General features: G+C 40.2%; 10 protein-coding genes across 10 annotated transcripts; 5 read left to right on the top strand and 5 right to left on the bottom strand.

Moving 5' to 3' along the window:
• Window positions 1–41: 41 nt before the first annotated feature.
• On the top strand, window positions 42–1,835 carry MON1 (guanine nucleotide exchange factor MON1; the record flags this gene model as incomplete). Its single annotated transcript, XM_446275.1, has 1 exon — window positions 42–1,835. One exon carries the CDS (start codon window positions 42–44, stop codon window positions 1,833–1,835), a length of 1,794 nt encoding a protein of 597 aa, XP_446275.1.
• Window positions 1,836–2,163: 328 nt separating this feature from the next.
• On the bottom strand, window positions 2,164–3,966 carry MET13 (methylenetetrahydrofolate reductase (NAD(P)H) MET13; the record flags this gene model as incomplete). The annotated part of the gene is made up of 1 exon (XM_446274.1): window positions 2,164–3,966. One exon carries the CDS (start codon window positions 3,964–3,966, stop codon window positions 2,164–2,166), a length of 1,803 nt encoding a protein of 600 aa, XP_446274.1.
• Window positions 3,967–4,665: 699 nt separating this feature from the next.
• Window positions 4,666–6,123, bottom strand: PKP2 (protein kinase PKP2; the record flags this gene model as incomplete). The annotated part of the gene is made up of 1 exon (XM_446273.1): window positions 4,666–6,123. One exon carries the CDS (start codon window positions 6,121–6,123, stop codon window positions 4,666–4,668), a length of 1,458 nt encoding a protein of 485 aa, XP_446273.1.
• A 449-nt stretch (window positions 6,124–6,572) lies between these two features.
• GVI51_F06589 (uncharacterized protein) lies at window positions 6,573–8,465 on the bottom strand (the record flags this gene model as incomplete). Its single annotated transcript, XM_446272.1, has 1 exon — window positions 6,573–8,465. The coding sequence occupies one exon, from the start codon at window positions 8,463–8,465 to the stop codon at window positions 6,573–6,575; it is 1,893 nt and encodes a 630-aa protein (XP_446272.1).
• A 331-nt stretch (window positions 8,466–8,796) lies between these two features.
• On the top strand, window positions 8,797–9,435 carry DUO1 (Duo1p; the record flags this gene model as incomplete). The annotated part of the gene is made up of 1 exon (XM_446271.1): window positions 8,797–9,435. One exon carries the CDS (start codon window positions 8,797–8,799, stop codon window positions 9,433–9,435), a length of 639 nt encoding a protein of 212 aa, XP_446271.1.
• Window positions 9,436–9,794: 359 nt separating this feature from the next.
• On the bottom strand, window positions 9,795–13,337 carry PYC1 (the record flags this gene model as incomplete). The annotated part of the gene is made up of 1 exon (XM_446270.1): window positions 9,795–13,337. One exon carries the CDS (start codon window positions 13,335–13,337, stop codon window positions 9,795–9,797), a length of 3,543 nt encoding a protein of 1,180 aa, XP_446270.1.
• A 1,734-nt stretch (window positions 13,338–15,071) lies between these two features.
• On the top strand, window positions 15,072–15,824 carry GVI51_F06523 (SDR family oxidoreductase; the record flags this gene model as incomplete). Its single annotated transcript, XM_446269.1, has 1 exon — window positions 15,072–15,824. One exon carries the CDS (start codon window positions 15,072–15,074, stop codon window positions 15,822–15,824), a length of 753 nt encoding a protein of 250 aa, XP_446269.1.
• Window positions 15,825–17,104: 1,280 nt separating this feature from the next.
• GVI51_F06501 (SDR family oxidoreductase) lies at window positions 17,105–17,881 on the top strand (the record flags this gene model as incomplete). Its single annotated transcript, XM_446268.1, has 1 exon — window positions 17,105–17,881. One exon carries the CDS (start codon window positions 17,105–17,107, stop codon window positions 17,879–17,881), a length of 777 nt encoding a protein of 258 aa, XP_446268.1.
• Window positions 17,882–18,956: 1,075 nt separating this feature from the next.
• On the top strand, window positions 18,957–20,075 carry LYS1 (saccharopine dehydrogenase (NAD+, L-lysine-forming); the record flags this gene model as incomplete). The annotated part of the gene is made up of 1 exon (XM_446267.1): window positions 18,957–20,075. One exon carries the CDS (start codon window positions 18,957–18,959, stop codon window positions 20,073–20,075), a length of 1,119 nt encoding a protein of 372 aa, XP_446267.1.
• Window positions 20,076–20,188: 113 nt separating this feature from the next.
• MAK11 (Mak11p) lies at window positions 20,189–21,355 on the bottom strand (the record flags this gene model as incomplete). Its single annotated transcript, XM_446266.1, has 1 exon — window positions 20,189–21,355. One exon carries the CDS (start codon window positions 21,353–21,355, stop codon window positions 20,189–20,191), a length of 1,167 nt encoding a protein of 388 aa, XP_446266.1.
• Between the last annotated feature and the right edge of the window lie 395 nt (window positions 21,356–21,750).

Raw genomic sequence — 21,750 nt, 5'->3', positions numbered from 1 at the left:
CAACCCTTTACTTATATCGCGATCCCTGTATCTCAGATTAGATGCTTAGTCGAAAGAGTTCTAACTGGCTGCTCAATGTCCCATCACAGTCCGAGGCTACCACTTCTGTGAATTTGCAGTCTACAGAAGTTGGGTCTATTACGCATACAAGCAGCGATGATAATATTGCTACCCCTCAAGATGGTATTGACCATATTGACAACGATCGATCGAGCTCCAGGGCTGAAAATATAGACATGACGGCCTCTATGGTCTCTCATTCTAGGTCTTTGGCTAGTTTGAGACCTGTTATGAGCTCCAATTTTCAGAATGAAAGCGATCACATCGATGATTCTTTGGAATTTGACCTGATGCGGTCTTTAAATGAGAGCATATATTCAACCGATGGAGCAATATCAAAACCATTTATGATAAATGAAATGCCTCAAATTTTTGACAAGAATTCTAACGAGGATATTACGAAGAACTTTTTCATCTTCACGTCCGCGGGAAAACCAGTATACTCCATGTATGAAAATGATAAGTTCTCAGCATCCTATATTGGCTTGCTAACATCGATTATCTCATTTTTTCAAACTTCAAATGAGGACAATATCAAGACTTTCACATCGAAGGAGTCTAATATTACATTTGTGTTTTGCAATAAGGATCCCATTTTTTATGTAGCTATGTCGCGATGTAGGGATGAGAGTCGAGATGAATTGGAAGCTCAATTGCATTTTTTACACTCTTTTGTTTTATCCACATTGACAAGTAAGCAATTGACGAAGCTATTTCAGAAAAGAGATAATTTTGATTTAAGAAGTCATTTGGAGAGTACCGATTTCGAAACACTGTCAGAGATATGTTCAAATTTTACTGATAAATTATACCCAGAATTTTCTCTCAACTCACTCCAATGTTTGAAACTAAAGAAGCCCATAAGAGCAAAGATTCATTCCATCATGTCTAGCCAGTTGAATAAAATGGAAGACTTTCCTAGAGGAACTTTATTATATTCATTCATCATTGCTTCTAATAACAGACTCTGTAATGTATTGCGGCCTAAGTCTCACACATTACATCCAGTTGACCTTCAAATATTGTTTTTGGTAATAGCAACCCAGTTTCATAACTTGGAATCAGATAAAGAACTCTGGATTCCAATATGTTTCCCCAAATTTAATTCCAACGGCTACCTATACTGCTACATCCGTACAATAATGAATCCTGGTGATAAAAGCAGTAGCAAATTTTTGGGTCATCCTCCAGTTTTAGTAGCAATAAGTGGTCAAAAGGATGCATTCTTCAAAATGAAATCTTACTGTGATGAGTTGATGGTTATACTTACTCGTAACAATGAGATAATTAGGGAGTTGAGGACTTCCATATTGCAGCCATACTCAATTACAGATATTCCAGCACCATTGGTACATCATTTCATATTCAAATCTAGCAAGCACATACAATTTACTATGCCACAATTATCTACCAGCGCAAGTGAACCTGAGCAGAGGGCATTATATGAAAGAAAACTCAAGTTTTATTACAAATCTCTACAGAACTCGATAGCCCAGGAAATTGCATCACAATCTAATAAATCATTAGTTAATTTTGTACAATGGAGTGAACCTGCGAAATCTAACAGCGAGGAAACCACAGACCATGATTCCTTTATTGAAGAGCCAGTGAATATGTTAGGGATGGTGTGGTGTTCTCCTAGATTTGAGCTCTTGTTACTATTTAATAATGGTATAGTGACGAGGAAACAAGCATTAAGTAGTGCACGCAGGATCGTGCGCTGGTGTGTGTCCAATGAATCCTCGTTGTTTATAAATGAAGGAGCCACATTTTAAGATGGTCATCTTTTGCATTTTGATTTTTTTGCCCTCTAAAATGATGGCTGCACGCTGTGGTTCTTGAATTGTAAATATATAAATAGTTAATGGTAGTAATTATAATATCGGAATTACTAAATAGAGATTTTATTTTAATACAGAAAAGTCAAAGAAATATTAGAAAATTAATGCTATGTTGAATGTTAAAATGCAAGGTTTGGTAAGACGAGTATTGTTGAAATACTTCTCATAAATACAGAAAGTTTTTTTTTTCCTTTTTTCATACCAGTGTAATAGCGTTTAGTGCTTTACAACCGGGGAAGCAGTAATAGTTTATGTTCTTGCTTCACAAGTTTATTAACACATTGTATATCTCGTCGGTTGAAGAGATATAGTCGTTATCAACGATGTTGACAAGCATATAGTTGTCGATGATATGTTGAATGAATTCTGCACTCTTTAGCTCATTATTTTCTTGGAAGTTCCACTTCCACTCTTCAAGGATTCTGTAGAATTCTTCCTTCCAGGCTAAGAAAGAGACCTTCTCGACAATGGTTGGTTGCAAAACTTCTCTACCAGGGAAAATACCCCAAGTGACAGCATTTGCTTTGGAGCCATCTGGATGGTTACTCTTCAAATTATCTTTATTGTCAACAGCAAAGTACGTCAGCATCTCATTTCCTGCTAGTTGCTTTTCCAATTTTTCAACCTTCTCATTTGGCAGCAAGAACTCCAAGTATTGCTTTTGGTATACGTAGCCATCCTTAGGACCCCAGCCATGTACTTTATGGTTTGATCTAATGCCATTAATCTGAGGTTGAGAGTTTATTGTGATAATCATTTTTCTATTCAGATCAAGTAGATGGTCAAGGATAGGGTCAATTTCCTCATCTAGCGATGTGTCACTCCATGGCAAGCATTTAATTTGGCCTGTCAGATAGCTAATAACCAATTGTGAGACATCTTCGATAGTTTTAGGTGTTGACCATAGCTCCAAGGACTTTTTACCCGATTGCCTTATCAAAGTAGAGCCACACAAATCTAAGTCACCGAACGCAGGGGAGGACGAGTCACCGAATCTACCGTTAGGGAACTCGTCCATAGCCCATTGTGAGGTTCTAGCGACGTAAGAGTAAGGTCTGCGTTTCCAGAAAATGGGTCTAACTTCTTCGTTCTTTCTCTTGGGGTTCAAGGATTTTCTCCATGGCAATGAAGCCAATGGGTTGGCGTTAACTTCGCTTTCGGATGGCAAGAGGCCTAGTTTTTCAAGGATGATCAGCGGAGCCTTTTCCAAGTTCATAGTGTAGATATGTAAGTGTTTGACGTAGCCGCTGTTCAGGATCTTCTGGCACATGTCTACGATCAATTCGGAGCCCTTGTCTCTGACCAACTGGTCGTCGTCCTTCACTGGCTCGAGGACGTCCAGGAATGCCTGTGGGATTTTGATCTGGCCCCACTGTGCTCTTCTCAGGAAGGCCGCGTAAGTTGTAATGGGCATGATACCTGGGATGATGGGCACGTCTATGCCCATCTCTCTGACCTCGTGGCACCACTGGATGAAGTTGTCGACGTCGTAGAACATCTGGGTGATGATGAAGCTTCCGCCGGCGTCGATCTTCTCCTTCAAGTACACGAGGTCCTTGTGTCTCTCTTTCTCCTCTGGGTGGCCCTCTGGGTAGCCTGCCACACCGATATCGAAGTGGTCGCCGTACTTTGCCCTGATGTACTTCACGAGGTCCTTGGCGTAGTTGAACCCGCCCTCGATGGGCTGCCAGCCGTTTGGTGCGTTGAGAGGAGGGTCACCTCTCAAGGCCAGGATGTTCTGGCAGCCGGAGTTGTAGGCATCCTCCAACGCCTCGTCGATCTGCGAGATGGGCATGTTGGTGCAGGTCAAGTGCATGCACGTCTCGAGACCCAGCACGGACTGCGCGGTCGCGACCAGCTCCGTCGACAGCTGCGACAGACGGCCACCGCCCGCGTTCCAGGTAATGTCTATGAACTCGGGCAAGGACGCCTCGTACATACGGTCCATACGGTCATACAGGTTCTGCACACCTTGCGTGGTCTTTGGCACAAAATACTCAAAGGAAAAAGTAGCCTTGTCGGGCTTCTCCTTGTGCCTGTCGGCAAGCTTCTGTGTAATCTTCATACTTGGTTACTTTTTTGATTCTTTGAGTAGTGTCCAGATTACAGGAAATCACAACCAATATATATGAACATGAAATCCCTTTAAAAGGGATGTTTCGTAGAAGTGTGTATAACACAGTCTTGTCTGCATACGAGGGTTAACCTCTTTGAACAATACACAATACACAATACACAATGCAAGACAATACAATACAATACAATACACAACTACAACTACAACTACAAGTACTATTGCTATTGCTGATACGTTATGACTTGCGATGAGCTGAAGCTCGAGGAAATATATGGCACAGAGACGCCCGCAGCTACGAGGCAATCAAATTGTGATTCACATGCTCCCAGCTGCTCTCAGCTGCTCTCAGCAAGGAAGCCATCGAGAGCAGCGAAAATTGTGTTTTTCTGGCTAATCACTGTGGTGCTGTGGTGCACTGGTGCACACATTCACCTTTCCTCGCAAGTGTGGTGGGAGTGGGGGGGGGTGAGTCATGGGCTATGTGGTGTGGGGGCGATGCCAGTACGAGCGGGGGGGGCAGGGGGGCAGGGAGGGGCCGGTACCGGGTTACCGTGGTCATGTGGTCATGTGGTCATGTGATTTGGTTTTCTTGTGTTAAATAATCATGTGATCTGTCTTCTTTCACATTTATAAAGCGAATAGTTATATGGCACATAAATATAAGTATATAGAGCATGTGATATTTCTCTACACTCGGTCTAGCTGTTTGTCCTTGGTGTGGATCATCAGGTTGCCCAGCTTCAGCACTGTGTCTGTGCCGAACCCGTGGATGGAGTGCAGGGTGAGGTCTCCGTTCCAGTACTCCGCGTACACTTTGCACATCGCCAGGCCGATGCCCAGCTTGTACCTGAACGATCTCTTGAGGAGCTTGAGCAGCGGGACTTCGTAGCCCGTTGCCACCGCGGAGGCGATGTTGCTGTGTGCCATCGGCTCCAGCGAGGTGTTGATGTACGCCCTGTTCACCTGCCTGTCCTCGGTGTTGTTGTACAGGTGGTCGTACAGCGACACGGTCTGCAGGCCCGGCAGCTTGTGGAAGTTCGAAATGGACTGTGCCGCTTGCTCTTTAGTCTTGCCGAACGACCAGATGTTGTTGTCGTCGTGATGGTGCGCCAGCCCGCCAGCTCTATCACATATCCGGAACAGGTACGACTCCTCATTCTTTATAATGGTGATCACTATCGGCTCGGGCTTCGGTAAACCCTTCCGTATGTAGTCCTTGATGGTGGCCTCGTACGTGTTCCGCAGTATCTCGCCCAGCAGGTACTTGAGGTGCGAGGGCAGGAAGTAGAACTTCAGGTCCGTCTCGCCGTTGATCTTCAGCTCAGGCATCGGGATGCTCTCGAAATACATGTCCTGGATGAACTTCTCGCATATCTTGCTGGCACCGAGAATGTGCTCCTTCGCACTGCATTCCTGGAATATGTCCCCAAGCACAAGCGTGTTCTTCTTCTTACCACTGAAGTAGTTGTCCGCGATACTTATGTGCTCCTCCACTATCAACCGCCTCGAGATCCGCGCACGAAGCAGGTCCGACAGCAGCTTGTCCATCTTGTCCGTAGGGTACAGGTCCAGCGTCGTGCACTCCAGCGCGCCCATGATCAGGTGCGGGAGGTTCAGCGTGTTGAAGTCCTTCAGTATATCCCGCGCGAACTTCGTGAACCGTATGCTATCGTCCAGCGTCCGCACCGCTGGGAACTTCCGAAACCGCTCAAATATGTTGTAGTAGGACTCATACACTTGCACAAAATGGAAGTTGTTGATCACATTGAATGGCAGCAGCTGCAATGAGTGGATCTTGTGCGCCATACGTATGCTGATCTCCTCCTTCACAAACTTAGCGGAACTTATCACCTTCTGTTTAGTAAGCGTCGTGGAATCGTCATAGTACTGCGCCAATTGCGTCAACGACACAGGCGTGGGATTCTTCTTGAGGTAGTCATTTATGAGAACGTTCTTGTTGTGGTAGTAATGCTGCTGGTTGATATAGTGCGACCGCGAAGGAAACGCCTTCATCGTCTCGTATATGTACGGCGCCAACTCCTCATTGATCGGCCTCACGGGAGAGTACTTCGTGAAGTCCGGTATCTGTGTGATATTCGGTGTTTTCACCGAGTGCAAGTGCCTCATATTGCTTAGTCTCGACATCGTTACAACCACTCAATCACGTTGCAGGGACTAACTCAGCTTCAAGGAAATGTCAGTCCAAATCAATTATACTATTTAACCTGTTAACCCTATATATTATATTGCATGCCATCGAGAGCAGTCCTGCTCTTCCCTTCTAAATTAGTCATCGCTAAGCTCAACTTTTCATGAAGTTTCGAAGTTTAGCAGTTTTGGACCCTTTTCTCATTAAAAGCCGATGCAGGGTGTTTTTCTGCGTAGCTTTCTAAGTCTGGTTCTTGCTCCATTGATCCGATGTTATGTGTTAATGGGAGCCCATATACAATAGCATGTATTGGTGAAATGCTATATGTTAACACAGTGTATAACTTATGCTAGTAAGTTCCTCAGGTATGAAGAGATAAGATATGTAGCTACTAGTTTCAAATATATCGTATGTGGAGGGACAGAAGGGGGAGGGAATAGATCAATTACAAGTTAAGTCTCTCTAGCTGCGTGGATAGTGTATCATTTGCCAGACGTATGAACTCTAGTTCGGGGAACTCTTGCTCTTGTCTTTGGCTGAACAGTTTTTTTATTTCATCGTTAATCTCTTTGAGGAGAAACCCGTCCCATTGTTTATAAAGTGTGATTAGAATATTGATATAGTATTGCAGTAGTATTAGGTTCCCTTGTGTCTTGTTGTTCAAGGGCTTTAAGCAATCCTCGATGCAGAGCTTTACTAGGCTATGTATGCTCGCTATTCTGTGCTCATCTACAGTAATAGGAGGTCTGTCTGGTAATTTTGGAGGGCAATTATGGTTATTCGGTTCATTTTTAACTTGTCTGGCTTCCTTAAGGTGTATATCATCACTTTTCTTGGCCATCAAGTCCTTTAAGATCCCAGCGATAGCAATCTTGGCATCAAGATAGGGGCAAGATAGTATCGTATCAACTATGAAATCAAACGCCACTTCAGCGTTGCTAAATGCCAGTAATTGTGTCAACAGATTGAAATTTATCCTCTTTTGTAACGTTGAAGCCTCATTGCATGTCTTCAGTAGCAGCAACTGGAAAAACACCTTGAGAACATAGTCAGGTACACTCATTAACTCTGATTGTAAAGTATTTTTATCTCTATTTTCACCTAATGTGTAACTCCAAAGCCAAAACCGGCATATACCTTCCACAAATGTGTTATCAAATATGGGAGAATATAATGATGCACTGGAAAATCTGAGATATAGGAGAACGGCATCATAAAGATTTATTTTTACATTTAATTTATTATCATTCGCAATATAATACAGTCCCGATAGCGTTAATACACCTGCGGTATCCAAACTCAGTTTACCTTTTTGTTCCTCTAACGTGGTCACACCATTTACATAGGACATTTGATATATTTCTTCAGTTAAATCATTACCATCCTGCACCGTCGGGTTTGGGGGCAACAGTTCGTATATTTTTCGTGTTTCTTCAAAGCAGGCTTCCATCATCTTTTGAAGATCAAGTTGTAACTTCTCGTTCGTTATCCTGATAATATTCCTACTTTTGATGATGAAATCGTCAGGAACATCGATTTCTTGCTTCACGAAATCCATTCTTGGAATTTGCGATAATAGTATATATTCAGGAAAGCAGCTTTGATTTTTGATACATCTACCTATGGAAAATGACCAAAAACTTTCTAGTATTTTTTGAACTATATCTTCTTCATCTTTATTGGCCATCGCGCCATCAGGTGTGGTAACTTTAGCGCTAGGAAGCTCATAGCTATCATAAAACCGTATTATTACATCTAATAAAATGTTAGACATTTCTATTTCCTCCCCACATTGCATGTTGTTCGAGATTAACTCGACCAAGGCGGAAACTATGACGGATAGAAATTTAGATGGGTTTGTCTGGCCTAGTGTTTTCAAAGCTGGTAGTATAAATTCCTCAAGTAAAAGTTCAACTCTAACTTTAAATGCTTCCAAAATATATGTGTCATTGGAATCATCGTATATATTAGTATCTTCCGCTCTGCACTCTCTCAACAACTCTGTGCCGAAAAGGAAGTTATAATCATCTGTTCCAACTCTTGCAACCAACTTCATGCAGTTACATATTGCTTTCACGAGAGCTTTATCCTCCACATTCTTAGAACTTATATTCTTTATTAGTGCTTTTGGCAGGCCCCACAGCAGCTCATCATTTAAGGGAGTTCCAAATTGATCCAGCAAGCCATAAAGTTCATCGAAAAACAAGGCCTGATCTTCTGAGCCGCTCAGCCCGTTAATGCACTCTTCTAATAGCACCAAGTAGGTGATCCCATCAAACTCCTCCTTCTCATTCTCTTCGGCATATTGCCTCAGCTTCCTAATAGCTTCAGTGCTCATCTAGTTAAGTCAGAAATCCACCAAATAAGATCAGAGCTTCTCGCAGGCAAAACGCTTATAGTAATTGATTGCACTTGTGTAGCAATCGGAGGGATATGATTGATTCGAGTGGTGATAGTCAATGCCATTTTTTAAGTATGATTCATCGATGTTCCTGATTTATGTCGATTCGCAGCTTTGATTTTTTTGGCAGCAGGGCATCACTGATTGTTTAGAAAAAACAAACAAAAGTGGATAAAAACATAGTAATAGTCAGGATCAAGGATATTTGAGTCGAGAAGAGCGAGGTTGCGAGTCGATCCGTGGGTACTATAGCGGTAAATATTAAGATATGAGTGAAAGTCTGGACAATTCTGCGATCAATCAATTGATCCCAGAAATATTCGATCAGATGAGACACAATGCGGCGCGTACTAGGGATGCGAAGAAACCTAGCGCGATGGTTGAGGAGAGCGGAAGCATAACGACTCAAAGTTTGTTACGTGAGTTGGAGACATTGGATAAGGTCATAGCCACTATACGGAGTATAGACAGCGTAGTGAAAGGTGCGCTACCGTCCCACATGAACAAGATCCACCATGTTTGTAAATCGACGAACAAGATGCTTGACAATTGGATAAACATACAATCACAGGCTGGTTATGCGCACCATATCATGGATAGTAGGACGGGATCTAAAACGGGATCGAACAGTAATGAAGAAGTTGTAGAACAATATAAACAGGAAATAGCTGAACTACAGAAGTCAATTAAAATGGAAGAGGATAAGTTAATACCAGCACAAGTGAAAGGTAATGGCAATGGACCCACCGGCCAACGACTATATGGGAACAGTTATAGACAACCTACTGGTAGAGTGACAAAGGCTACTGCACTTCGGAATGCAAGAAATAGACCATCTGGTATACCACAAATATCAAGTAGGTTGACAAGGCCCACAGCAAGTAGTAATTTGAAAAGACAAAGGTGAAATATTAAGGTTATCTATGTACTAACTTACTTAGATGGGGATTTCACATTTCATTCTTAATATCACATATAGCGCATTGTAATATTATTGTAACCTTTATCATCAGCCCATAGAGTAAAGTAATTGAGATTGGACAGTTTTCAAATAGAGATATCATTGGTATTGTCATAGTGGTGAAAAGAAGTAAACAGAATATTAGACCGAAAATTAGCTTATTATCGGAAATTTTAATACAAACGTTTAAATAACCTATAAGAACATCGAAATTATTACAATATCCAGATAGGATATCGGTGTCGTGCATAGTAAACATAAAGTCTTGATTAATATTTATATATTTTTTGAATTTTTTAGTATTCTTACTCTTGTGGCGGAATTTCTTCTTCTAGAAGAACCAGAAGATCGGAAGCTTCAACATTTTCGGCATCTTTGACAAACACGTCCTTTACCTGGCCATCTGCTTGAGATGACACAACCATTTCCATCTTCATTGCGCTCAAAATAGCAACCGGTTGACCCTTCTTGACTAATGAACCTTTGTGGACCTTAACTTCCACGATAACACCTGCCATTGGGGCACCAATTTGGAATGGATCATGATTGTCAGCCTTGGGTTTAGAGACTTTTTCGACCTTCTGAGATCTATCAGGTACGCGAATCTTTCTCATTTCACCATTTAGTTCAAAGTAGACATCCCTCATACCAGTCTCTTTGTTCAAATCACCGACAGCTTGTAGCTTTATGATCAAAGTCTTACCTTGTTCTAAATGAACTTCAATGTCTTCGCCAATGCTTGGTGGAGCTAGGAAGTTTTTAGTTGGTAGCACAGATAAGTCACCGTACAATTCTTTCATTTTTTGGAAGTCTTCGTAAACCTTTGGATACATGTTATAAGAAGCAACATCGCATTCATCGATTTCACCAAATCTGTTTTCAAGATCTTCTCTGATTGATTCAAGATCGAATGGCTCAAGCTCCAAACCGGGACGAACTGTCAATTTTCTCCTCTTGTTTCTCAAGATATCAGATCTTAAAGGTTCTGGGAAACCACCGTATGGTTGACCCATTAAACCTTCAAAGAAGTCCATGACAGAGTCTGGGAAATCCAATGAGTTTGCTAAACGTTTAACATCTTCCGATGTCAGTTGATTGGTAACCATAAACTGTGCTAAATCACCAACAACCTTCGAGGTAGGAGTAACCTTTACAATGTCACCCAGCAAGTGGTTGGCCTCTTTATAAGCTCTCTTGGTTTCAATCCATTTCTCACCTAGGCCTAGCTGTTGGGCTTGGAATAACAGGTTAGTCAATTGACCACCTGGAATTTCATGGTCGTACACTTCTGGATCGGGACCCTTTAGATCAGCTTCAAAACAAGAATACAACAGTCTCATCTCCGCCCAGTAAGCATCTAATTCACGAGCATGCTTAACATTAACACCTGTATCAATTTCCCCATCTAGAGATGCTAATAGGGCATTGATTGATGCCTGAGAAGTCATTCCTGACATAGAGTTGATAGCGACATCGACAACATCTGCACCTGCAAATGCACAAGCAGCCATGGAAGCCACAGCAGTACCAGCAGAGTCATGACTATGAACATGAATTGGTAGGTCTGGGTATTTAGCTCTAATAGAACCAATTAGCAACTTTGCAGCAGTAGGTTTCAAAGTACCAGCCATATCTTTGATACCAAGAACATGTGTACCCATTTCAACAATCTTGTCAGTGACTTCTAGATAGTAATCCAAGTTGTATTTCTTGCCTGGTTGTAACATATCACCAGAATAGCATACTGTTGCCTCGACAACACCTCCAGCTTTCTTAACAGCATCTACACCAACCTTTAATTGCTCTAAATCGTTTAGTGCATCAAAAACTCTGAAAATGTCAACACCGTTATCCTTTGCTTGTTTAACAAAATGGTCAATGGCATTGTCTGGCAGTGATGAGTATGCAACACCATTTGCACCACGAAGTAGCATTTGGAATGGAATATTTGGGACTAGTTTTCTCAATACTCTTAGACGTTCCCATGGATCTTCATGTAAGAATCTCATAGCAACATCAAAAGTAGCACCACCCCAACATTCTAGCGCAAACGCACCAGCTAAAGCATGTGCAGTAGTTGGTGCAATAGCGGCCAAGTCGTGTGTTCTAACTCTTGTTGCAAGTAAGGATTGGTGGGCATCTCTCCAAGTTGTGTCCATTAGTAAAGTACCCTTGAATGCTCTAACAGCTTTAGCGAATCCTTCAGGTCCCTTTTCTAATAGCACTTGTCTCCAACCATCTGGTGGAGCCACTTTGGTGACACTAATAATCTCACCCTTTTCGTCATGTAGATGTGGAATGTTTGGTTTAGTAGATAATTTAGGCAAGCCAATTTGACCCTTAATTGATGAACCATTGACTGCTAAATCAGCCAAGTAGTGTAGCAATTTTTGGGCTCTGTTTTGTGATGAAACCATATGGAACAACTGTGGGGTGTCATCAATGAAAGTTGTCCAATACTGGCCGCTAATAAATACTGGATGAGTTAATAATGTTAGCAAAAATGGAATATTAGTTTTCACACCTCTAATTCTGAATTCAATCAAGGCACGGATTATTTTACGACGTACAATTTCATAAGTGGAACCTGAACAGGAACATTTGACCAGCATAGAGTCATAATGAGGTGAAATAACAGCGCCTGCGTATGCATTACCACCATCTAATCTAACACCGTTACCACCAGTAGAACCGTAAACTTCAATTCTACCAGTATCCGGTTGGAAATTCTTTGCTGGATCCTCAGTTGTGATACGACATTGAATAGCAAAACCACGAGTGGTAATTCTGTCTTGTAGAAGACCTAATTCTGTTAGGGAAGCACCGGCTGCAATTTGAATTTGAGCGGCCACAATATCAATACCAGTAATTTCTTCAGTAATTGTATGTTCAACTTGAATTCTTGGGTTAATTTCAATGAAATAATGTCTATTTTGGTTATCAACTAAGAATTCAGCTGTACCAGCATTTCTGTAGCCTGCTTCTTTTGCCAATTTAACGGCATCTGTTAAAATTGCATCTCTAACGTCACGAGGTAATGTTTTTGCTGGTGCGACTTCTACGACCTTCTGGTGTCTACGTTGTACCGAACAATCTCTTTCAAATAGATGTATGACGTTACCATGGTTGTCAGCCAGAAGTTGAACTTCAATATGTTTTGGCTTGTCCAAGAATCTTTCTACAAAACAAGTACCGTTACCGAAAGCTGTCTTAGCCTCAGAAGTGGCACGTTGGAAAGCGTCACCAATGTCTTCGCCTTCTCTTACCACTCTCATACCTCTACCACCACCACCGTAGGCAGCTTTGATGATCACTGGGTAACCATACTCAGCGACAAAGGCCTCAGCTTCTTCCACGGTTTTAATTGGACCAGGAGTACCTGGAACGGTTGGAACTTTAGCCTTTGCGGCCAAGTTTCTAGCTGAGACTTTGTCACCAACAGATTCGATGACTTCTGGAGGTGGGCCAATCCATGTGATACCAGCTTTTTGTACCTTGTCTGCAAATTCCGAGTTTTCAGAAAGGAAACCGTAACCAGGGTGAATGAAATCAACACCGTGTTTCTTAGCAATATCAATAATTTCATCAATGGCAAGGTAAGCACCAACTGGGGTGTATTGACCTTCTTCACCAATCACATAGGCTTCATCCGCCTTCAATCTGTGTGTAGAAAGTCTATCCTCGTGAGAGTAGATAGCGACGGTTCTCATAGACAGTTCATGGGCTGTTCTAAAGATTCTAATGGGAATTTCACCTCTGTTGGCAACTAAAATCTTATCCTTTTCACCAAGGATGTTGAAATTAGCCCTCAAACCGGCCAATTTCTTCTTTTGACCAGATTGTGGCATTATTGTTTTTCTAAAGTATGATTTCTTATTAGAATATTCTTCCTTGAAGTCCTATATCGCTGCGGTTAACGAAAAGGTAGCCGAGAAAGGGAGAACTGAAATTATTCAAAGAGGAAAGGTTTTTTATATATTTAAACCTGTTTCTGCCAATCAATTGTGCTTCTAAGTTGATGGTAGAAGTGTTCAATTCGAATTTAAGGGATTGGGGGCTCGTTATAGACGTTTCTTTGCTTGTTTGTACTAATTTCGTTTGCAAATCAAGAGAAACTGCGTGGGAAGCTTTATTTTTGATTCTTCTCAGTAGTCAAAATCCCCTTCTTTTAATCTTCTGATACAATTGACAATGGAATGAGAAGATCCCACTTTTTCGAAGGGTCCAAATGTGTGGGAGGCGAGTCGACTAGTTATATAAGTATTTTTTTCTACATAAATGATTTTTGAAGTATAGTCGTTAGTCTTGTAACTACATCATCATGACGGTTTTGCGCAATACTTATGGCTGTGAGAACCAAGAAGATGCTTTCCGATCGGGCTGACCTATCATAGTGGCAAGATAAGCCCAATAACGTTATCAATTCCTCTTATCAGCTAATTGAAGCATGACCAATAGTCATGTAGCTCTCTCTTGCAATAGCTTAAGAAGCGTAGGTGTAACTGTGGGTGACCCGGTCCATAGAAATGACATCACAAAGTAAAACCAGTGCGACCTAGCTCCAGGGATGGCTTTCGCTAAAACGCAACTTCGCATTGTGCCGACGGAAGAGAGCTCCTTACAGCGGTGATCAAACTGCGAAAGGAAAAAGGCATGAACCTCTTCTTACTCCTTAAGTTTGTCCAATGCGTGGGGTCACAGCTAAAGATTCGCCTGTCTCATCCCTAGTCCCCCAGTCAAGTAGGGTAGTCCAAGGTAGACTCTTCTCTGTCCAAGTAGCAATCGAAGGTGTTCCTTCGCAGGCCATCTACGTTTCTTTTTTCTCTATTTGTATGGGTGTTTGTCTGGGAGGCATTGATTTTCTGTTACAAAGCGAGTGCCAGAGATCTCTGTGCCCCTCCATATTAGAAGACAAAAACTGAGATAGCTTGCCCCTCACTTCGAATTAGGCAGTAATACATGCTCATCCCAGATCTGTTTAGGTTCTTTCAAGTGATGGAGATTTCTGCAAAACTGTGTGTGGTGTTTCTGACGTGCACCTTACTGTAGCATGATAAGATGTTTGTCAATTAATGCTTCTAAAGTGTTGCACTATGTGCAATGGGGTTGTAGATGTCAGGAATGAAAATCTGTTTTTAAGAGTTACGATGTCTCGGCAGCGGCCTATTAAAGACTTGAATAAAAATGGAGTTTTAATATTATAAACCACTCGATCATATCAAGATCATCTTTCTATATGCATGCCTCCCAATTATTATGTGCTTCTGAACTTAGTAAACTAAGGTCGTTCCGAGACAACCTGTAGTTGTAACAACGTAGGATGATTAGAGAATAAGGGACAGTAGAATGATTCTTCGAATGGCACTGCGAGTAGAAGTGGAATAATGTATAGCTATTATCCTAAACAATAATGTATACTACAATACGAGTCCCTGATAGTCACGTTTTACCTATCCGAGTCCCATAGTGTTTAAGTATTAATTTAACTGGTTTATAGGGACTTGACGGATTTTTGTTACAGTAATGTATCTAATAGGACACCCATCAAGGATCTATTGTCGTTTATACTCTATTGAATTTTAATGAAGAAGGTTGTTTTAGTTACAGGGGCTTCCAGAGGTATTGGTGAAGCAATTGTCAAGAATATATTGGCTCTCGACAGCAATGCTGTGGTATATGGTATTGCGAGAAATGAGGACGCATTGAAGAGCTTGAAAGACACTGTAGGGGCCAGATTCCAATACTTGGCCGGTGATATTACTGATGAAGATAAGATCAACGAAATTGTTGAAAAGGTAGTGCTAGAGCAAGGTCGTATTGACTCCATTGTGGCCAATGCAGGTGTACTAGAACCGGTAGCTAAAGTCGGTAGTTCTTCTGTAGCTGAATGGAAGAAGCTGTACGATATTAATTTTTTCAGTATTATTCACTTGATCAACAAGACCCTGCCACATCTGGAGAAAAGCGAAGGCAATGCAATCTTTGTTAGTTCAGGTGCCAGTACAAAACCATATTACGGCTGGTGTGCCTATGGTTCATCCAAGGCAGCTGTGAATCATCTAACTATGTCATTGGCTGCTGAGAACAAAGCTATCAAGACAATTGCAGTTGCACCAGGTGTAGTGGATACAAAGATGCAGGATGATATTAGAGACAAATTTGGACCCTCGGGGATGACAGCTGATGCCTTGAAAAGGTTTACAGATTTGAAGAAGAATGGTGAGTTGCTCGATGCTGACGTTCCTGGTAAGATTTATGCAAGGCTAGCAGTCTCAGGTATCCCAGCTGAACTTAACGGTGAGTATGTAAGGTACAATGACTCCAGATTACAATGATATATTCTATAACTATTTTATAATAAAATTGTTTGTAAATACTTGTTACAAAACACAGCTATGATCAAGGTTTTTTTATCACAGTTTGACAATGTTTCAAAAAGCTATAGAAGTTTATCATTTCGTGGAGTGTACTCTTCCCTACCAAAACATAAATTCAATGATTTGTAGAAGAACTTGCTACATGACGAGAGTTTTTTTTAAAAGAAATTATCTAAATAACAGTTCAATATAGAAGAATCCAACAAAAGTGGCTATGCGATCTTTTTTTTTTAACCGTCCTTGCATAGATGTCAAACAGAACAAATAAAATTTTAGAATCCTCAATAATCTGTTCTCTAAAAGATCGGAGTTATAACTAAAAGAAAAAAAAAATTAAAAAATCCATAAAATAGAATTTCATAATATCATTCGGTCGGGCAAATTTACTTTTATCTCATTTAGCACCGCTATTTGGTATTTGGAAGAATTGCGTGATATTTGCAAAAAAGTTCTTCATCCGATATGATCGATGACTTATGTTCCTGAGACTGGCATATACTACCAATTGCATATTCCAAAGGTTCAAAAATTTCAATGGACATGCCAAAACTCAGCTAGAAACATTAATACTCTTAAACTTATCTGAATATTTTAATACCGTCCTTCAGCTAAACTGGAATATTTGTTTCAAGTAAAGACATAGTCAGCACCCTTTACAAGCCCCAATTACTCCCGGATGCATATTCTAATGAATGAATATTGGGATCATCGTTGATCAATTTCTCAAAGCTGTATGCATTGCATACTTTATCGAGAAAACTTGATTTGCTAATTATAAGCCCGTCGAAAGCTGGGAAGGGGGGATGCGTTGTAATACTATGCACTACGTCATATATTATACTCACATAAGACAGATTGCCATTTGAGCATATGAATATCCCAATTTGTTGGGATCTCGCAGGTACACCAGCTGGATTCATAACACCGATGAGATTATTCTTTTTGTGGGCTCATTGACAATTGATGACAAGAATTTCCGTCCCCCCACGCTTATTTGAAAAAAAAAGTAAAGAGAAAAAATAATTTTAAATTTGAATATTTATAACACCGACGTTTTGTAAGCACCTTTGCTAATTCAAAGACCAAAAAAAAATAGATATATAAAGGGAAGCATCGATGATCAATTCTGAAGTAGAAAATGTTTATCCCTTTCATATGATACCAACAAAAAGCAATTGGAAATATTAACATCCAATAAACTACAACAGCAAGAAACTCAAAAAAAAAAAATTATAAACATGTCTCAAACCGAACAAAAAGTTATTCTAGTCACTGGTGTTTCCAGAGGTATTGGTAAGTCTATCGTTGACACTTTGTTCTCCTTGGACAAGAACGTTATTGTCTATGGTATTGCTAGATCCGAAGCGCCATTGAAGGCTTTGAAGGACACTTACGGTGACAGATTCTTCTACACTGTTGGTGACATTACCAACGATGACACCTTGAAGAAGTATGTCAACTCTGCCATTGAAGGCCATGGTAAGATCAACTCTTTGATTGCCAATGCTGGTGTTCTAGAACCAGTTCAAAACATCAACAACATTGATGTTAACGCTTGGAAGCAACTTTACAACATCAACTTCTTCAGTATCGTCTCCTTGGTCGACATTGCTCTTCCACACTTGAAGAAGACCCACGGTTCTGCTCTATTTGTCAGTTCCGATGCCAGTGACACTTACTTCAGCAGTTGGGGTGCTTACGGTTCTTCTAAGGCTGCCCTAAACCATTTCGCCATGACCTTGGCCAACGAGGAAAAAGCCGTCAGAGCTCTAGCTGTCGCTCCAGGTATTGTCGACACTGACATGCAAGTTAACATCAGAGAAAACCTTGGCCCTCAAGGTATGAGCCAGGAACACTTGGAAATGTTCAGAGACTTGAAGAAGGACAACAAGTTGCTACATAGCTCCATCCCAGCCACCGTCTACTCCAAGCTAGCTTTGAACGGTATTCCAGAAGAAATCAATGGACAATATTTGAGCTTTGACGCTGAAGTCTTGAAGGAATTTCAACACTAAGTATCACTAAACCAGTAGAGAGGACACACAAGCAGCGGATTTACTGTTAATACCGAAAAATGGATCCGCCTGAGTTTAAATAGTTCTCTCAGTAATGGGTCTTTTTATTTATAGAGCACGAAATAAATATCTATTATATAGAACAAGTTAAAAATCAATTTACAAAAGGCTTGCTTTGAATCTACTGTGCATACATTGGCTTTCCCTGAATGTCGGAGTAGCCAAGTAAACAAACTGCCATTTATAGCTCCTGGAATAAAAAAAATGTGAATCATCATATGGCACATCTATCTGCCAATACATACTAATAGTCATACAAGAATTATACACATCAAGAAAATCCAATACTATACTCATCGCAATATTGCTAACTCATACTCTTCACAAAATGAGTCTATGTGAACAAGATGAATTATTCCACCGGAATTATATCTGTATCTCTTTTCCACCGGAATTTCGTCTCTTGATATTTCCCAGCAAATGATAGCTTTCCTAAAGCAAGTGTAACATATTTGGCAAGATACTGTGAAAGGCCCAGGAAATTCGAGTGACAATGGGAACAAAAGGGTTTGCACTGATAGGGATTGCTCAGCCAGCTGGCCTTCTTCTGTGCTTTTTGCTATGCAAAACTTCTGATCACTCATGTCTCTCGAGCATAAGGAATTTCTTTTTAGTCATGGATAAGGTCTTTGACTCTTAAAATCCCACTTATCTTTTTCACTAGGGAAATGGCTGTCGACAGCTTGATTCATGTGTGCGTTTCCCACCTAGGATGAGCAAGAGTTGGATTTGCTCATTCGAATTCAAAAGTTGCTTTCAGCAATTCCCACTTCTTGCATACCTATATAAACGGGACGTGCATTCCAGGTATATGTATTTTGAAATAACCTTTTCATCTTGTTCTTCTCCCATTTGTAAGATACACAGAATCCTAAACATATACTGTTCTTTAAACTAGAGAACTAATTCTGAATACCTTTAAATACAAAAAAGTTATTCTGCAAAGATCAGCTTCCATCAGGAAACACTAGGCTAACCTATTATTCACTCATAAACAACACTAATAAACTACAAAATGTCCGTGACTTTACATTTAAGAGGTGAAACTAAACCGCTAGAACATCGTGCTGCCTTGACACCTACTACCGTCAAGCACCTAATCGGCAAAGGCTTCAAGATATATGTCGAGGAATCACCACAATCCATATTTAAAATCGACGAATACAGAAGAGCTGGTGCTATTATCGTACCATTTGGCTCCTGGATCAGTGCTCCTCGTGACAGAATAATTATTGGTTTGAAAGAAATGCCAGAAGAAGACAAGTTCCCATTGGTGCACGAACACATCCAATTTGCTCATTGTTATAAAGATCAAGCAGGCTGGAAAGACGTTCTGCGTAGATTCATAAACGGTAACGGTACCTTATATGACTTGGAATTTCTAGAGGACGACAACGGCAGAAGAGTTGCTGCTTTTGGATTTTATGCAGGTTTTGCTGGTGCAGCACTTGGTTTGGCAGATTGGGCCTTCAAACAAACACATAAGGACAGCGAAGACTTGCCAGCTGTCTCCCCATACCCAAACGAAAAGGCTTTGATCAAAGATATTGGCAAGGCTTACAAAAATGCATTGAAGACTGGTGCCAAAAAGCCAAAGGTACTAATAATTGGCGCTTTAGGAAGATGCGGTTCCGGTGCAATTGATTTCTTGAAGAAGGTTGGCCTTCCAGAGGAAAATATCATTAAGTGGGATATTCAGGAAACTTCAAGAGGTGGCCCATTCCCTGAAATAGCAGCTTCTGATATCTTCATCAACTGTATTTACCTTTCCAAACCAATTGCACCTTTTATCAATTACGAACTACTAAACAAACCTGACAGAAAGCTAAGAACAGTTGTTGATGTGTCCGCCGACACAACTAATCCACACAACCCTATTCCAATATATAACATCGCTACTGTCTTCAACAAGCCAACAGTCAAGGTAAATACCAGTTCAGGTCCAAAACTATCTGTCATTTCAATCGACCATTTGCCTTCCCTATTACCAAGAGAAGCTTCTGAATTCTTCGCACACGACCTATTACCTTCCCTAGAACAACTACCAAGCAGACATGTTTCTCCAGTATGGGTAAGAGCTGAGAAATTATTCAACAGACATTCTGCCCGTGCTATTAGAGAATCTAAATTATGATCTTTTGATTACTTAATTGCGACAGTTTATAGGATATTCATATGTAATATAGTAAAATTATAACAAATTAAGTATGCATTTAAATTTAATGTTAATATAGGTAGGCGGAGAATTTACTCAAGTTGGACTTCAACTTTCTTCTTTTTATTCTTGTTCTTATTCTTGTTACGCTTTTGATTTTTCTTCTTTTGACCAAACATTACCTTCTTTAACTCTTCAGTATCACTCTCAACTTCACTTTGCTCACCTAGTTCAATTTGATCTATGGTTCTTTTCTTCATTGTATCAGCCTTTTCAATAGTCTCATCGCATACTGCCAGACAATTTAGCCTTTCACCACAATCATAAACTGCCACTTGATCTCTCTTGTCCATATCCCACACTATAACTTTACCATCTGAACCAATGGTAACCATATATGTTCCAAACTCGTTAACATAAAACTTTAGGTCCTTGACACGATTAGTATGCCCTAGAAGTGAAAACTCTGGTTCCTCAGTGAATTCCGTTTCTTTACTGTTCAGTATTTCTTCCACCTTATAAAACAATACTTTACCATCACTCATCCCCAAAACAATGTATTCTACATCAGCAAGGACAACTGTTTCCATGTGCATGATTGTCTTTCTCCCGGTGTCAATCTCTCTATAAACTTTAGCAGTGGTAGAGTCATAAATTAAAACTTTAGTCATTAAAGATACAGCAAAGTATTTGCCTTGGGCTTTTAGCCATCTAACAAATTGACCATTTTGGTTATATTTCTTTAGTTTCAGAACAGCTGCCTTTTTAACAGTCATCAAATTCCACAATCTAATACTATGATCCTCACTTACACTTGCTACAACTCTGTTGGAAGGGTGAATGTCCATATCATTAATTCTAGCAGTGTGTCCTTTTAGAGTCCCGAAATTCTCCCAGTCTTTAACTCTCCATACAATGATTTTGTTATCTTCAGAAGCAGACAGTAACCATTTACCACTGGTAGATTTTGGCTCCTGATCAGACACTTTGGAAAACTTTAGATTAGTAATAGATCCTTGGTGTGCCAAAAGTGTACCTAATTCCTTCCTCTTTTGTAAATCATATATTCTAATGTGCTCGTCATTTGAACCAGACACTAAATATCTTTTCGATATATCTAGACATTTAACGCTTAAGGAATGTGCTTGGAAATGGAAGATTGGAGTGAAAACTGGAGTCTCCAATGTCAAATCCAATGAAAGACAAAGTAAATTGTGCTCATATGAACCAACGACAATTCTAAATTGATTTCTGGACATTGCTGCTCTTCAAAAATTTTAACAGTTGCGCTATCAGAGTTCAATTATATTAATTCAAAACAAACATAAAAAGCCCATATTTGCTAAATCAATAATATATATTGTAAATACCAAGTCTCACTTATTTCTCTTTTTTTTAGCTCATCGCATCTCATCGCATTCGAAAATTTTCATAATTTTCTGGATAGAATCTGTTGGGCGATGCGATTACCATTCAAGAAATGATTATTCATGAAAAAAAGAAAATTTAAATACCAATTATTCATTATGAAACGTTAGCAAAAGAAGTTTCAAATTATCTAAAATATCTCTTTGACCATTTACATCTTCCTTTGTGATTTTTAAAATAATTCTATAATGCATATATTTTCTCATAACAATAATCTAATAGCTAA

The sequence above is a fragment of the Nakaseomyces glabratus genome, chromosome F (genome assembly GCF_010111755.1).
Source record: "Nakaseomyces glabratus chromosome F, complete sequence".
NCBI classification, from domain to species: domain Eukaryota; kingdom Fungi; phylum Ascomycota; class Saccharomycetes; order Saccharomycetales; family Saccharomycetaceae; genus Nakaseomyces; species Nakaseomyces glabratus.
This window is presented reverse-complemented; position numbering and strand designations above follow the sequence as displayed.